The sequence below is a fragment of the Trichomycterus rosablanca genome, chromosome 25, assembly GCF_030014385.1.
Source record: "Trichomycterus rosablanca isolate fTriRos1 chromosome 25, fTriRos1.hap1, whole genome shotgun sequence".
Classification (NCBI taxonomy): domain Eukaryota; kingdom Metazoa; phylum Chordata; class Actinopteri; order Siluriformes; family Trichomycteridae; genus Trichomycterus; species Trichomycterus rosablanca.
In genome coordinates, this window is record NC_086012.1 from 11,772,978 (window position 1) to 11,789,819 (window position 16,842).

Below are 16,842 nucleotides of genomic sequence, written 5' to 3' on the forward strand. Positions count from 1 at the left end.
CCTTTAGTCCTGTTGTTTGTGGTAGTGTTGTTCTGCCTCGGTTAGGCGTCCTTCAAATTGGGTTCATTTTCGATGTCTTGCGAGTGCGGAGCTATTCGATATATTGAAGGAAGGGGGGGGTGGACGGAGCCCTGTGCTGGATCGGCACCATGTGCAGGGTTTTCCTGCCTCGCTGGATGAACCGCTTGATGCAAATGAAATGAAATTAATAAAGAAACCTCAGAATGGTGACATTGTTTTGCTTGTTGTTATGCATGACACTACTCGGGCTTTAAACAGAGAATAGAAGCAGCACTTATTACACATATTCAGCACAATTCACAGCAAACGTTCGCTTAGACTTTTTAAACATCATCTTGTTAGAAATCGAAGATGACCTTGTCAGACTAAGCAAGATTAAACAGAATTGAGTAACAAACAAACTTGTCATCCATGTCAGCCATGATTTTAAAAGTTAACATTTCCGGAAAGTAAAAGCAAAATATACCCTGTTTATTAAATGTGCACCAAGGTGTTAAATTCGGTATGTGAAAACACCCTGCGATAATTTGAGAGCAGATATGTGCTATCAAATCTAACAAACTAATTGTCTAAGATTTCCCCGTTGGGGAAGATTATTTAGTGCTATACAGAATACACTTAGCTATAGGTCTAAGCTGTTTAAAGAAAGCATGGATTGTTTCATAATCAGATATAAACACCATAAATACCTCTCTCTACACCTAAAATACCTTTATTCATACGTGCTTACGCTTAGGCCTCAGATTCTGATTGGTCTGTGGTGATACTGCCATTCTGTTCCCCTACAACCGACTGGTCCTGGGTATCTGTAACTTCCCCGCCGATAAACGTCGGCGCGCTTCCATCTTTTCCATCGGATTCCGAATCGGTGGGTTTTCCTGATTGATCTGTGAGATCGGGCCCTTCCCATTTTTCTTCATCAAGCCGGCTGGAAATTGACCAGTAAAGGTGAGATTCCAGTCGAGCAGCAGCCAACGCGAGCTCTCGTGCAGAGCAAGATGGTGTGTCCACCTATAGGGGAGATGGGATGTAGTTTGGTTCAATTGTTACAAGAAAAATACATACGGGTTTGTTGGCACATTGATAACTGGGTCATTTATTATTTATTTATTAGGGTTTTGTTGGGGGCGGCACAGTGGCTAAGTGGGTATCACTGTTACCTCACAGCAAGAAGGTCCTGAGTCTTTTCTGTGTGGAGTTTGCATGTTCTCCCTGTGTCTGTGTGGGTTTCCCCCGGGAGTTCCTCCCACAGTCCAAAAACATGCACTCGGGTTAATTGGAGACATTGAATTGCCCTATAGGTGAATGTGTGTGTGTATGTGTGTTTGCCCTGCGATGGACTGGCGCCCCGTCCAGGGTGTTACTGTGTGCCTTGCGCCCGTTGAAAAGCTGGGATACGCTAGTTACTGGTTACACATGATTCATCAGTTCACAATGGACAATACAGTCCATTACATCATGGAAAGATTCAGACATTCTGGCCCACTGTGTGCAAAATATAAAAGCCAATATTACATTTTTTATACCTCAAAGGTGTGATGGAAGGCACCGTAGTCCACATCGAAGAATCCCTCAGCCAATGACATCATCGGGCTAAACCTGTGACCCCACAACAACTCTTCTGCTAAATAGGAACTCCGTGCCTGACATGTCATACCTGTAAATCAACGAAAACAAACAAATAGCTAGACATATGATAGATGGATGGACTGACTAACTAATTGAGTATTTCATTGACTGGCCAACTGGCGGCTGGCTGACTGAATGATTGATTGAGGTAGGGGGCAGCACGGTGGCGCAGTGGGTAGTGCTGTCGCCTCAGCGCAAGAAGGGCCTAGATCGATTCCATGGTCAGCGTCCTTTCTAGGTGGAGTTTGCATCTTCTCGTGTCTGTGCAAGTGCTCTGATTTCCTCCCATAATTCCAAAAACATGCAGTTAGGCTAATTGGAGCAACTAAAAGTTGCCCTAGGTGTGAATGTGTGTGTGTCTCTGCCATGTGATAGACTGGAGATCTATCCAGGGCCTTTTCTGCCATTTGCCCAACGAATCGGACCCTCAGTGCCATTGCAAATGTGATCTCTGCTGACTGGTCGAGACATCTGCATGAGCGGTGGAGTGCAGTTATAGCACAGCCATCAATGTACAGGACTAGTAATCTGAAGGTTGCTGGTTCAAGTCCCACCAAGGCACTAGCAGCAGAAGAAAATGCATTTGGGAATTTAAGTGCTGCACAGCAACATGTGTTGAATTCACCTAATTTAAATTGCCCCTTAGTGTGAGTGATTGGGTGAATGTGTGTTACTCTTAGGAAGTAGGCTGCTTTCAAAATTATGACATTTAGGGGTCCCTCACCTGTAGCCTCCACCATGCCCTCCAGGATTACGACAATCTCGAAGTCTTCCTTCTCCAGCTGGGAATGAGACATGTCCCAGAACGGTGAGTGGGAGTCGATCTCGTGAGAGATGACCAGCGGCGACACCAGGAACAGACGATCGTCCCCGGTCTCGAAACCCACACTGATGTCTGTCTGATCAAGAGGAATAAACTCACCTAGAGAGGAAGAAGAGACATTATGAATGAAAAGGCGGTTTGTGTACGTTAGGCTCTTTTAATTAGCCATGAACTGGTCCTGTGGTGACCATGCCTTTCCATTAATTCCACATTGGTTTAATTAAGAAAGGCTTTACTGGGGTTGAATGGAAACACAGAGTACCACTCAGTTCACCTCTGGCAGTATCCAGGGATTCAGATTTCAGTAATGAACAGCTTTCAGAAGGCTTTCAGAATTAATCATTTAATCTCAGTTTGTTTGCTTGTTTGTTCGATTCTTGAATTCATTAATTAGGGTGTTTGGGTCACTGTGAGGGTGTGGAGTTCCTTATGGTGTTTCTAAGTCCTACTGCTAATAAGAAAGGGGGGGGGGGCTGAGGTGAAGATTTCTTTAGGGTTGTTTGTATTGTAAAATTTTGTTCTGGTGTTATTCATCTTTTGGCATGAGTAGAGAATATGTTTAACAGAGGTTCTTGCTCCACAGAGGAGGCAAGTGGGGATTTGATCTTAGTACATAAGCAACTGCTGGTGAATACAACACCAGAAAATGCAAGAAAATGCACCAGAAAATGCAAGAAAATGCATTTGGGAATTTAAGTGCTGCACAGCAACATGTGTTCTGTGGACTTGTGTTTGGTCTGGGTTTACCCCTCCTCCCAAAAATATGAGATAGATAGGTTAATTTAATATGCGGTGAATTCACCTAATTTAAATTGCCCCTTAGTGTGAGTGACCTCTAGCTGTAGCCTAGTGGTTAAGGTGCTGGTCCAGTAATCAGAAGGTCTCTGGTTCAAACCTCACCACTGCCAGGTTGCTGTTGGGCCCTTGAGCAAGGCCCTTAACCCTCAATTGCTTAGATTGTATAGTGTCACGGTACTGTAAGTCGCTTTGGATAAAAGCGTCTGCTAAATGCTGAAAATGTAAATGTAAATGTACAACACTAGGGTGACGTTACCTCTGTAGTTGCATAGACTCAGCCGCCACCAGATGGCACTCAAGTATTCATTACCGTTTGCTTTAAAAAGTGGCATCTTATAACAGTGCCATGTTGAAAAGGTACTGAGCTCTTCAGTCTGGACCATACTACTGTAATGTTTGTCTGTGAAGATATTGATAGATTGTATACACCTGGTAGCAAATGGTCTGGTCAAAATAGCTACATTCACTTAATAAGTGAATGTTCCTATACAATTGCCACTGTACTATATTGTATAGTCGTTAATCTATGAAGACGCTGCTGGAATCTCACCCTCCAGTGTCTGTTTGGACTTGATGAGCTTTGCTCTCATGTTGGCTCCCACAATATGCGAGGATCTCAGGTCGCCGACTCTGAACATGAGACACAGCTTATCATCCCGCAGAGAGATTACTGCGTTTTTGGAGAACACCAGCGTCTCTGCTCGCTTGTTTGGCTGGGAGATCTTCACAAACATGCAGCCAACCTAAGAGAATCGAAACACACGGGTGGTACAGAATCAGACACTGAGACTGCACTCTGTTAGACCCATCAAGTGCTCTAATACAGCTGCCAAACAGCAAGATTCCCAACTGTTTCCTGGATTTCAGCATAAATTCCTCACGAAACTGGGTCTGATCTTCATCCAAGTCATAATTGTAATTAATAACACAATTTAACTTATGTCTAACATGTACAGGGTGGGCCATTTATATGGATACACCTAAATAAAATGGGAATGGTTGGTGATATTAACTTCCTGTTTGTGGCGCATTAGTATATGGGAGGGGGGAAACTTTTCAAGATGGGTGGTGACCATGGCGGCCATTTTGAAGTCGGCCATTTTGGATCCAACTTTAGTTTTTTCGATGGGAAGAGGGTCATGTGACACATCAAACTTATTGAGAATTTCACAAGAAAAACAATGGTGTGCTTGGTTTTAACATAACTTTATTCTTTCATGAGTTATTTACAAGCTTCTCTTTGTTTACAGCCATTGACATGTCGCAGAGGTTAACATGTGAGGAGCGGATAGAAATTGTGTTGATGTCTGGTAAACGCAGTACCCCAGCATCTCAACGAGGATGACCCAGATCGGCGCACTGAATTTGCAGAATGGGCAAAACAAAAATTGGAACAGGACCCTCAATTTACACAGAACATTTTGTTCAGTGATGAGGCAAACTTTTATGTGAATGGTGAAGTTAACAAACAAAACCACCGCTATTGGTCTGACACTAACCCACATTGGATAGATCCCTCCAAGACTGTTGGAACACAAAAATTGATGGTATGGTGTGGTATATGGGGTACAAAGATAGTGGGGCCATTCTTCATCAACGGAAACCTCAAGGCCACTGGATATTTGAAATTGCTACATGATGATGTGTTTCCCTCTTTATGCACTGAAGCTGGCACGTTCCCTGAGTTTTTCCAGCAAGATGGTGCACCACCACATTATGGGTGTCAGGTCCGAGCATTCCTAGATGAACAGTTTCCTGGAAAGTGGATTGGTCGTCGTGGGCCAGTTGAATGGCCCCCAAGGTCTCCCGATCTGACCCCCTTAGACTTTTATCTTTGGGGTCATCTGAAGGCAATTGTCTATGCTGTGAAGATACGAGATGTGCAGCACCTGAAACTACGGATACTGGAAGCCTGTGCTAGCATTTCTTCTGCGGTGTTGCTATCAGTGTGTGAAGAGTGGGAGAAGAGGGTTGCATTGACAATCCAACACAATGGGCAGCACTTTGAACACATTTTAGAAGTTACGTTAAAACCAAGCACACCATTGTTTTTCTTGTGAAATTCTCAATAAGTTTGATGTGTCACATGACCCTCTTCCTATTGAAAAAACTAAAGTTGGATCCAAAATGGCCGACTTCAAAATGGCCACCATGGTCACCACCCATCTTGAAAAGTTTCCCCCCTCCCATATACTAATGTGCCACAAACAGGAAGTTAATATCACCAACCATTCCCATTTTATTTAGGTGTATAGATATAAATGGCCCACCCTGTATTTATCGTATTTATAAAGTCTTTTATCTATGCAGTATTCCACAGGTACAGGCCACACTTTAAGTGAATGAAGACGGATTATGAGACTGTAAGGGAAAGAGGGGAAAATGTTGGACTGAAGTTCAGGGTGGTTCCCTTTTTGTGCTGGACAACCAAAAGGTGGGTCTGAGGATTCATCAAGGAGGAGAAAAGGGATGATGGGTGAATATACCGTCAGTCAGTTAGCAGTCAGTAGGAGATACAGCCATGTCCTTTTCTCCCAAACTATCAGCTCCACTTACCATATAGAAGCACTTTGTAGTTCTACAATTACTGACTGTAGTCCATCTGTTTCTCTGCATGCTTTGTTAGCCCTCTTTCATGCTGTTCTTCAATGGTCAGGACCCCCACAGGACCCACACAGAGCAGGTATTATTTGGGTGGCGGGTCATTCTCAGCACTGCAGTGACACTGACATGGTGGTGGTGTGTTAGTGTGTGTTGTGCTGGTATGAGTGGACTGTCACTGCTGGACTGAGAATAGTCCACCAACCATATCCAGCCAACAGCGCCCTGTGGGCAGCGTCCTGTGACCACTGATGAAGGTCTACAAGATGACCGACTCAAACAGCAGCAATAGATGAGCGATCGTCTCCGACTTTACATCTACAAGGTGGACCAACTAGGTAGGAGTGTCTAATGGAGTGGACAGTGAGTGGACACGGTATTTAAAAACTCCAGCAGCGCTGCTGTGTCTTATCCACTCATACCAGCACAACACACACTAACACACCACCACCATGTCAGTGTCACTGCAGTGCTGAGAATCATCCACCACCTAAATAATACCTGCTCTGTGGTGGTCCTGGGAGAGTCCTGACCATTGAAGGGCAGGGTGAAAGCACGCTAAAAAGGCATGTAGAGAAACAGATGGACTACAGTCAGTAATTGTTGGACTACAGTCAGTAATTGTAGAACTACAAAGTGCTTCTATATGGTAAGTGGAGCTGATAAAATGAACAGTGAGTGAGAAAATATATATTTAAGAACTTTTAACAGCAACACTATTTTAGATCAGTCTAGGATATGGGTGATGGCCTACTACTTGACTGTAATTTGTTTTATAGAATTTTAAAGGTGTTGGTTCCTCAGTAATAAAAAAGCTTTCCAAGCACTGAAAGAGCAAAAAGCAACCCCAATTGTTTTGGTGTGCAGTTTCCATTTTTGCTTCAAAAAGGAATCAGTAAATCATTTATAATAATATATTATATATTAAATATAACCAGCTTCCACCAGGGCATTGCATCTACTGTCAATCTGCATCCCCGTCCCAAGAAACAGATGTGGATCAGTTTGTTCTGATTATGTATTACGTGTGTACGTCAGTCAGTGAGTGTGTGTATGTGCCGTGTGTTCTGCTGCCTATTTGTGCTTGTCCAGATGGGGATGTGCGTGTGTGCTGCCTGCTGAAGTGTGAATATGTCCCCAAAATAAATGGGTGAACCACAGCCTGGGGAGTGGACATTAAATCAGGACGAATTGACTCCAGATTTAACTGACTCTGGTTGCAGAGTGAGCGAGCATTAGTTTCTGAAAGAATATTTGAGTAATGGGAAAAAAAATACATTCGCTGGGGATTTAGAGAACAAAGAGGAAAATAGACAAAGAGGGCAAGATCAGGTGAGAAAAGAGATAAAAAGAGAGTTAAAAATGACTCATCTGGGTAGTCGGAAATAACACACACATGCGCGCACACACACACACACACACACACACCTATACATGCCATTTTGGATGAGCTGTAGAGGGATGAGAGGTGATTGCATCGCTTAGAGCAGAAAAAGCAGCTCCATATAAAAAATTACAGAAACAAAAAAAAAAAGATACAAGAGAGAAAATGAGAAGGTGGATCTTCTTCATGCTTGATTTAGCATGATAACGCCTAGCCACATTATACTCTGTCGAGTCACATTATTATGACCATTTCCTACTTTCGACGGCGGCAGCTCATAGCTCATGAAGGAAGTCACGTTTCGTGAGCTTGCTTGGCGGGTGTGGAAGGCACTCCCAACAGTTCTGGGCATGAATCCATCCTTGCAGATCATGTACACCCATACATGCCGGATGGGATCTTCCAGCAAGACAATGTGACATGTCACATGACTAGAAATGTCCAACATTGGTTGGAAGAACGAGTCTCTGACCGAGACTACCCTGGCCCCCTAATTCCCCAGACTTGAATCCAATTGAGCATCTGTGGTACCGCCTCGATCGTCGTGTTTGCTCTATGGATCCTCCCCCACACACCCTTCAGCAGCTGTCTATTCAAGTCAAGTCAACTTAATTTATATAGCGCTTTTTACAATAGACATTGTCTCAAAGCAACTTTAAGAAAATCCAGGACCAACAGATACAAAAAAAAAACCATGTTGAGCAAGCCGAGGGCGACAGTGGCAAGGAAGAACTCCCTTAAAATTACAGGAAGAAACCTTGAGAGGAACCAGACTCAGCAGGGACCTCCATCCTTCTTGGGTAGCCTGGAGAATACTTTAAATAAATAGGATTTACACAAATCATACCAACACAGAATTAAAATGAACTAAAAGTTATAACTAGCAATAAATAAATAAATAATAATCGAGTTATTATTCAGTCCAGTCTGCATTGAAGTCTGTAGTGACGGTTCTTGACATTCTTGGTGCAAACACGCCAGGTCCCGTCACATCCGGCAGGAATGGGATGCACTGCAGTCAGCATGCCTCCAGACACCTGTGACGACCTACCAGGACCTTACTGAGTCACTCCCAGACCGTCTGTGCTGCACACGGCGGTTACTCATGATATAAGCTGATGGTCATAATAATGTACTGTATATGTGTTACAGTAGTGTGTCTTTATAGTAAGAGAGTGCAGGTGCTAGACTGGCCTGTCTGTCTTCTGTTGAAAACATGGTGCGTTATGAAATGCAATATCCAACAATTGAGACCCTGGACTGTGCAGCAACTTGTTATATTACTTATGGCTGTTCTTACTAAAACATATATGAAAGAAACATAATATAATAAACACAGACCCAACTTAGCCACAATCTATAGGTGGCTTTACTCTAAAAGCTTAAGTGAATGTTAATGTAGCATGTAAATGACTTCAGTACTGTTTACTACTAACCATTTCGGATACCTTGAACAATTATAGTCCTAAACATTGATGAGTTGTGTGTTCTTACCATAAAAGCATTGACCATAGAGCCCAGTATAGCCTGCAGCAACAGAAGCATAGTGCCTACGGGACATTGGTCAGTGATGACACGATGGCCATAACCGATAGTGGTCTCTGTCTCGATGGAGAAGAGGAAAGCAGAGATGAATCCGTTAACGTTATTCACGCACGGGGTCCATGTCTCATCGCCCAAATGATCCAGATCTCCCCTAGACATAAAAAACAGAGTGAAAGAGACAGATCATTGTGCTGAGTAGTAAATGTTGGGATTTTTGTTAACTTAACCTAGCATTAGATTATTGTTAAGATAGCTTCAGCAATAGACTGGGATCGTCTGACCCGATGATTATATATTTAATCAAATTATCAATTAATACTAAAATAATTGTTATAATTCACTGGGGTCCTTTTATGCTGGACTGTGGTAGTGCTCGTTCAAACACCTAGATTTAGCTAGAGAGGTTGAAAGCGTGGAGAGTGGGAGCGAGTCGATTTCATGTTTTCTAGTACCCACCCACTCGAATGACAGCAGGTTAATCATAGTTGGGTATCAGTGCTTGCTTCATGTGTTTCACACGCATGTGTGTGTTTAACGGGGCACCTTAATAATTCCTGATAAAAATATCACATTTAAATACAGAGGGTGATCAATCTTACCACATCTTCACTCCTTTAGAAAATGTTCTCATACAAGTCCTGAATTGAGACTTTTAATTTTCTAAGAGTTGTGGGTGTATAAAGGTTTAATAAAGATTATTATGGGCTCTTTATGGATCTTATTGTAGTCCATCTGTTTCTCTGCATGCCCCCTTTCATGCTGTTCTTCAATGGTCAGGACCCCCACAGGACCACTACAGAGTAGGTATTAGTATGAGTGGATAAGACACAGCAATGCTGATGGAGTTTTTAAACACCTCACTGTCCCTGCTAGACTGAGAATAGTCCACCAACCAAAAATATCCAGCTAACAGAGCCACGTAGGCAGCGTGAATATGACCGACTCAAACAGCAGCAATAGATGAGCGATCGTCTCAGATTTACATCTACAAGGTGGACCAAATAGGTAGGAGTGTCTGATAGAGTGGACACTGAGTGGACACGGTATTTAAAAACTCCAGCAGCGCTGCTGTGTCTGATCCACTCATACCAGCACAACACACACTAACACACCACCACCATGTCAGTGTCATTGCAGGGCTGAGAATGATCCACCACCTAAATAATACCTGCTCTGTAGTGGTCCTGTGGGGGTCCTGACCATTGAAGAACAGCATTAAGGGGAACTAACAGAGCATGCAGAGAAACAGATGGACTACAGTTAGTAATTGTAGAACTATAAAGTGCTTCTATATGGTAGGTGGAGCTGATAAAATAAACAATGAGTGTAGAAACAAGCACCTTATCTTTATAATTAGAACTAGTGTCCACATACATATCCTGAGTGACCAATGAGTGGACACCTGATCTAACAGTCAAATAGCTACACAAACATTGATGGGGTGTAAGGTGACTGAGATTGTTAAGGGTGTGTGTACACACACCTGCAGTACGCGATAAGGTACCATATTGCTCCGAAAAAGAGCCAGGTGACGGCATAGGCCATGACGAAAACGAAGAGCGAACAGCGCCAGTTGAGATCCACCAGCGTGGTGAAGATGTCTGTCAGGTAACGGTAGGTTTCGCGCATGTTACCATGCTGCACGTTACAGCGGCCGTTCTTCTCTACATACCGCTGCCTCTTGCGCTTACTGCGTACTGGGGAGAGAGAGAGAGAGAGAGAGAGAGAGAGAGAGAGAGAGAGAGAGAGAGAGAGAGAGAGAGAAGGAGAGAAAAATGCAGCAAAAAAGCAAGCAGGTGCATACAGGAATAAAATTATCAAGGAGAGCAGAATCTCAGCAGTGCAATCGACCGGCCAGGCAGCTACACAGACATTACTGGCTGTGTCTGGGGGAGGACGGGATGGCTGAGGCCCTGCAATAGATGTTCATGGTATTACTGCTTTGCGGCCAGTGTTTCCCAGTGGACACTTTCAATCACTCACTCACTTACTCGCTCACACTAATGGGTCAATTAGAGTAGCCAATCCACCTATCGCATGTTTGTAGGACATAACCCCGTACAGTGACATAAGGTGAGGATCAAACCCAGGTTGACGTTTTTACCATGCATAAGTGCCCGTTTCTACATTTTAAAACCTCTTACCCCAGCCGAACCTTCCCCGCTCCTGCACCGCCCCCTGCAGCTTCTTGCGGTGCTGATTGGCTTGTGCCTCCCGGGCGGCCATCTTGTCCTGGAATGACTTGCTGTGATTTGTCGTGGGTTGTGGAGGCAATAATGTCTCGGTGGTTACCACGTTCCCGAGTTCTTCCGAAACGTTAAACACGCCAGTGGATGGGGCATCTTTGCTGGCATCCTCGGCGGGACTCTCTCCTTTCTCTGGGACGGGCAGGGAGAGGGACTCTGGACGAGAAGAGGGAGTGGAGTTTTCCTGTGCCATTGTGTGTGTGTGTGTGTGTGTGTGTGTGTGTGAGAGAGAGGCTTAACGGCTGAGTGTGTGCGTCCTAAAGTGTTAATTATGTTTTGGTGTGTGATTGTAAATTGCAGGATCACATCTGTGCCAGCTTGCTTTATGAAGAGACACTGGAAAGGAAAAAAACATGAAAGAGCTCCAGTTAGTAAAAGCAAAAGCATCTGAACTGTGATTTACATGATTCTTTAGAATAAATATTGACGTTATTTTTATTTAAACACGTAAAAATGCAACAAAGGGTGTCACTAGGAGAACCAGGGGGTTATGGGGGAATAGTGTCTCCTCTAATGCCCCACCACCACCAATAAATAAATAAATAAATAAATAAATAAACTGTTTGATTTTATCAATTTTAGTTCTATGAATTAAACATATAACATTCAAGACTGCATATTAGAAGAACATATTAGGTGCTGTGTCCTTTTAACACCGCTATCTGGCAACCCTTGTCAGAAATTACAGTCTAAAATATGGTGCTGTGTAGTCACAGTCCAGTCCACAGTTAAAAGCACCTACATCTGTACATCTGAGCAATGGGAGGAGGAAAAGCCAGCGGAAAAGATGGCAACAGAAGGCACCATACAACAATCCACCTGACCACATACAAAAAGTAAAGGATTTGGTACCAGGATTGATAACAAAACTTGCCACACGCTGCAACCAGAGCTGGATTCCGGATACATGGTATCGAATCCAGCTCTGCCTTGCCGGCTGAGGCTGAGCGGCCACATGAACAACGATTGGCCTGTTGTTCATATGGGCGGGACTAAGCCGGATGGGGTCTCTCTCTCATGACTGGTGCAATTACGACCTCTGCTGGCTGAGATGAGAAAAGAGTGCTCTTAGGGTGTGTCCCTCCGTACACGCAGCTAGGCTGCACTGCACTCGTCAAAGTGTAGGTGATGAGGCGCATACTGCATGCTGCCCACGTGTCGGAGGGGGCGTGGGTTAGCTTCGTTCTCCTCAATCAGAGCAGAGATTGGCATTGCTGGAGAGGAAGCATGATGCAATGGGGCAATTGGACGGGAGAAAAAGGGGAGAAAATGCATAAAGAAAATATAATATATATATAAAAAAAGGAAAGATTAAACTTTATTATTCTACATATGGCCTGATTCCAGTAAACTAAAATGAGCTCTTTATGGTTATTGACGGTTGCTTTAAAGCTATAGCAAAGAACACTTTTAACAGAATAAAACCTCTCAAGAAATTATAATATAATAAACAGGACCACTTTATTATTTTATTAATTTTCTCTGATGTTTTAGAACAAAGTACATTTAATAAACTACACATTTAAGAAGAAACGGCTGCCTTTGGCAAAGTGGTGTAACAGTGGGAGGGGTGTTCTACAGGCAGCATGCCAGTTTCTTTTAAAATAATATTAGACAAAGACCTGGATCCTTATCTGCTTTCAGGATCAGGGAGACAGAAGCTTCTGTTGATGTCTGAGGCAAAGTTCCTGAGTGCATTAAAGCTGGTGCCTAGCTGGTAGGCATCAATTAGCTTTATTTTGCAGATCCTCATGCAGTTGCTCAGCTGAGACTATAGTTAATGACAATTTGTAATAACAATTCCTGACCTGTCTAATGAGGCCTGACGAGTCAATACTGGCCTAACAAGTCCAAACTTTTGCCCAAGTCATATTTAAGGCTGATTATCACTAAGTATGTATGGCGCCACCAACACCTTGTGTAGATTAGGCCATCCGTCTGAACTGGATGACCAAGACAAAAGGGTATTGAATTGGAAAGCTACCCAGAAAGATTAAACCCAGGTGGGGCAGCCGGATATTCCGCTAGCACACCAGCTCCGAGATTCTGAACTCCTCGGTTCGAAACTCTGCATCGCCACCGGTCGGCTGGGTGCCAACTTGCAGGCAACCTCTGTGTAAGGACCCTGATTAGCAGATAGAAGCGCATTTGCAGAGTGCATGGGCGAAAAGAAGGGGTCCGCTAGGACTGCGCATGTGTCGGAGGAAACGTGAGTGGCAACATACCCCCCCTCGAATGCAATCAGGGATCCTCCAGCAGTGGAAGACAGATTGACTAGGCTAAATCGGGAGAAAAAGGGAGAACATGCATAAATAAATAGAAAAAAACACTGTATTAGATAGTTCTGTTTGTGTCTGTCCTTCTGTCTACTTTGATTGGACATTGCCCATGACATGCTATCGTAGTGTTTGTGTTGTCACAATGTTTTGTTGCACTTTTGCTTCAGGGGTTTAATATTTTCTTTGTAATATTCTAATCTCTTACTTATGGTCGTAACTTATATCGTAATTTTATTAGGGCATCGATTTTCCTGCAAATCTCTTTACCGGGTGCATCCGGATAAGTGTAACCATAATGCTGTTTTTAGAATTCTCAGCTGCCTCCAGTTCAGCTAGTTTGGTTTTGTTTAGCAGCCTGAACAGATTTGCAGCATGACTTTAAAACATCACCATTTTGGTAGCAGTTCACAGTCCTACATCTTTCTCGCCTACAGCGTCCTCCACAGTTAGACCATTTTTTTAACTGTGAGAGGCAAGGAAAGTGGTGGTCTTGTTGTCTGAGTGCGTTTTGGATGGATGGATGCTCTGGAAATTTCTGTGTAGCTAAATGTGGCCCTCTGAGGGAATAAAATGTCAGATTAACACAAAAAAATGCAAACACACACTGACATTTTGAGCACAAACACTGCCAGGTCAGATATAACTTGTCTGCAGGCTTTGTGTGTGTGTGTGTGTGTGTGTGTATGTGTGTGGGTGCATGTATTGAGCTCCTTTTGGAGATTAAATGGCCATAAGATGATAGCAATGCGTGACAACTGTGCTGGTTGCTGCAATAACACTCTTAGTTATTTTGATAAGACCTTCCAGTAGACCTTACAACATGACAGTTGGGACTTACATCTAACAAACACCTCTACTGCTGGCACTGCATCAGTGTTATTAATAGGACCATGTTGCAATTTAATAATCCTTTGGTATCAACTTAACTTAACCAAAACTCAACCCTGTGGACAATTATACATTCCAAATGCACCATCAACAGTAAAAAGCAAAGGTTTAGGTCCTCAGAAAAATCATGAAGCAGTTAATTTGATGACCTTAAATATAAAAAAAAAAATAAATGTAGCATGTGCAAAGTTTATAGACAGGGTTAGTTCACCAGGTTGCAACTGCTGGACCCTAAACCCTCAATTGCTTGTCTGCCATCAATGTTATTATAAAGGTATGGCCACCTTTCCTGTGTAAAGGAAACGATTTGAAAATGATCATTAGGAAAAGTGGTTTGATCAGCGGCGGTACTTTAACTGAAGAAAATTAAACGGCCGCTCAGGTGGCGCAGCGGTAAAACACACGCTAGCACACCGGAGCTGGGATCTCGGATACATCGTATCGAATCTCAGCTCTGCCATCCGTTGTTCATATAGGGGTGGGGTAGTAGTAAGTCGGACAGGGTCTCCTCGTAACTGATGCAACTGCGACCTCTGCTGGCTGACTGATGGCGTTGATCAGGGTGTGTCTCTCCGTGCACAGTGCTGATCCGCATTAGCACTCGCCTAGTGCGGGTGAAAAAATGCATACGGCTGCTGCCCACGTGTCTGAGGGGGAGTGGGTTAGCTTCGTTCTCCTCAATCAGAGCGGGGATCGGCATTAGTGGAGAGGAAGCATGATGCAATCGGGCAATTGGACGTGCTAAAGAAGTTGGGAGAAAAAAGGCATGAAGAAAACATGATTTCCATGATTCCAGCCAATGTTAAGGTTTAGTTTAAAGGTTGGTATCTTGTCAAACTATAACTATACACCTACAACACTTGCTAACATGGTTTGTGTATATAATAAAGATAGTGAACAGAGTAAACAGTATTTAAAACCCAGATACACTGCTACAACTGATGCACTGACAGCAGTAAAACAAACACTACTGAGTCACTAACATATGCTAACACTGATACTACCCAAATAATATCTAGCCCTTCGTATTGATGGATACTGACACCCATGTTATATGTGTATAAAATAAGCACTAAATGTACGTAGAAGACAGATGAACCCAATATTGGCTGGTAATTATTATACCCCAATCTTTATCCCCCAGTCTAGTCGTGTCTAATTACCCTGAATGAGTCCTCTATACTGATTCGACCCTTCACCGCTGACTGAGGACTCCTCTCAACTGACATGCGCCTACTCCGGCACGTACAGTCAGTACAGACTGCATTTTTCACCTGCACGAGTCGGGCACTGTGTACAGAGGGCCACACCCCCACCAGCATTATTCCTCAGCCCCGTGCAGGCGCCATCAGTCGGCCAGCAGGGGCCGCAATCGCACCAGTTATGAGGACCTATGATCCGACTTTCTTACCCTCTAACCCCGAACAACAGCCGATCGTTGTACATGCAGCCGCCCAGCCCAGTCGGAAAGGCAGAGCTGAGATTCGATACGATGTATTCGAAACCCCAACTAGCGTACTTCACCGCTGCGCCACCCGAGCGGCCATCATACCCCAATCTCTACCATATACAGGCATATCGTCCGGCCCAAGTGGGACATGAATCCCCAACACTCATCACTTTGCTACACAAATCTGTACCATATTTTCAGGATTCAAACACAGTTATGGTCATATTTTCAAGGTGATTTAGTTCCCTCAGAGTAAGCATGCATATTTTGTAATTATATATAATAATATTATACCTTGAATGAAGTATTTATTAATAATTGTTATTAAATTGAATGGCAGAATGGTGTATGGGTGTAAGCGGTATAGCAGCCAGGAAACCTGTCACCTGTGAACATACTGTCAGCACAACACAATACAAACAAGCTAGCAAAACATAAACGCATTTTTAAACAGAAATTATTCATTTTAGAGATAAAACGTGTACATTACCTGTCTTTATACAGTAACACGGCAGCCTATTATTTCCAAAGGGTGTTTTTAACAGGCCTGGTGTGTAAAAATCTGGCTAGTTTGGTCATTACCTAATGACAGGTAATAGGTGCCGTTGTATTCATTCAGCTGTTATACAGCCGTCATATCACAGATGTTTTGACCGTTGAAAGCCGTACAGCATCACTTCGCCTTCCTTCTCCCTTCCTACAACCGAAATAAATTCGCTTCTTTAAAACACTGACAGAAAATAACGATAAATGTTAATTTTCAGAAGGTTAATAATAAAAATGGAGGAAACGCCGTTAGTCAAACGAACACGAACGGAGCTCGAGCGCGACTGAGCGGCTGCGCGAGACCCAGAGAAAAAAAGGGGAGGGTTAGCGCGCGCGTTGCAGCACTGTGTTCTTTAAATGATGTCAAACCATCATTCAAATAATAGTCGCGATTATTCGATTATTTGGCTTAGGAATATAAACATATATACATACATACATTTACACTGATCAACCATAACATGCCCACTTACCATATAGAAGCACTTTGTAGTTCTACAATTACTGACTGTAGTCCATCTGTTTCTCTGCATGCTTTGTTAGCCCCATTTCATGCTGTTCTTCAATGGTCAGGACTCTCCCAGGACCCCCACAGAGCAGGTATTATTTAGGTGGAGGATGATTCTCAGCAC

General features: G+C 43.4%; 1 protein-coding gene across 2 annotated transcripts; it reads right to left on the reverse strand.

Moving 5' to 3' along the window:
• Positions 1-717: 717 nt before the first annotated feature.
• On the reverse strand, positions 718-16,468 carry kcnj9 (potassium inwardly rectifying channel subfamily J member 9). Of its 2 annotated transcripts, none has more exons than XM_062987404.1 (8): positions 16,155-16,468; positions 10,946-11,383; positions 10,285-10,498; positions 8,751-8,952; positions 3,822-4,014; positions 2,375-2,572; positions 1,548-1,678; positions 718-1,032 (listed from the first exon to the last, which is right to left on the reverse strand). In XM_062987404.1, the coding sequence occupies exons 2-8, from the start codon at positions 11,238-11,240 to the stop codon at positions 754-756; spliced, it is 1,512 nt and encodes a 503-aa protein (XP_062843474.1). In that variant the 5' UTR covers positions 11,241-11,383; positions 16,155-16,468; the 3' UTR covers positions 718-753. The 2 variants fall into 2 exon arrangements, with proteins under 2 accessions (XP_062843474.1, XP_062843475.1); XM_062987405.1 differs by lacking the exon at positions 16,155-16,468 and adding an exon at positions 14,746-14,760.
• Between the last annotated feature and the right edge of the window lie 374 nt (positions 16,469-16,842).

What these genes read in the sequence shown, in the direction of transcription:
- kcnj9 (XM_062987404.1), bottom strand. Translation starts at nt 11,240, where the DNA reads ATGGCACAGGAAAACTCCACTCCCTCTTCTCGTCCAGAGTCCCTCTCC. An exon ending in GTCCAAACAGACACTGGAGG is followed by an intron (nt 2,573 to 3,821) that starts GTGAGATTCCAG and finishes CTTCCTCTCTAG; the next exon opens with GTGAGTTTATTCCTCTTGAT. An exon ending in GGGCATGGTGGAGGCTACAG is followed by an intron (nt 1,679 to 2,374) that starts GTGAGGGACCCC and finishes GTTGATTTACAG; the next exon opens with GTATGACATGTCAGGCACGG.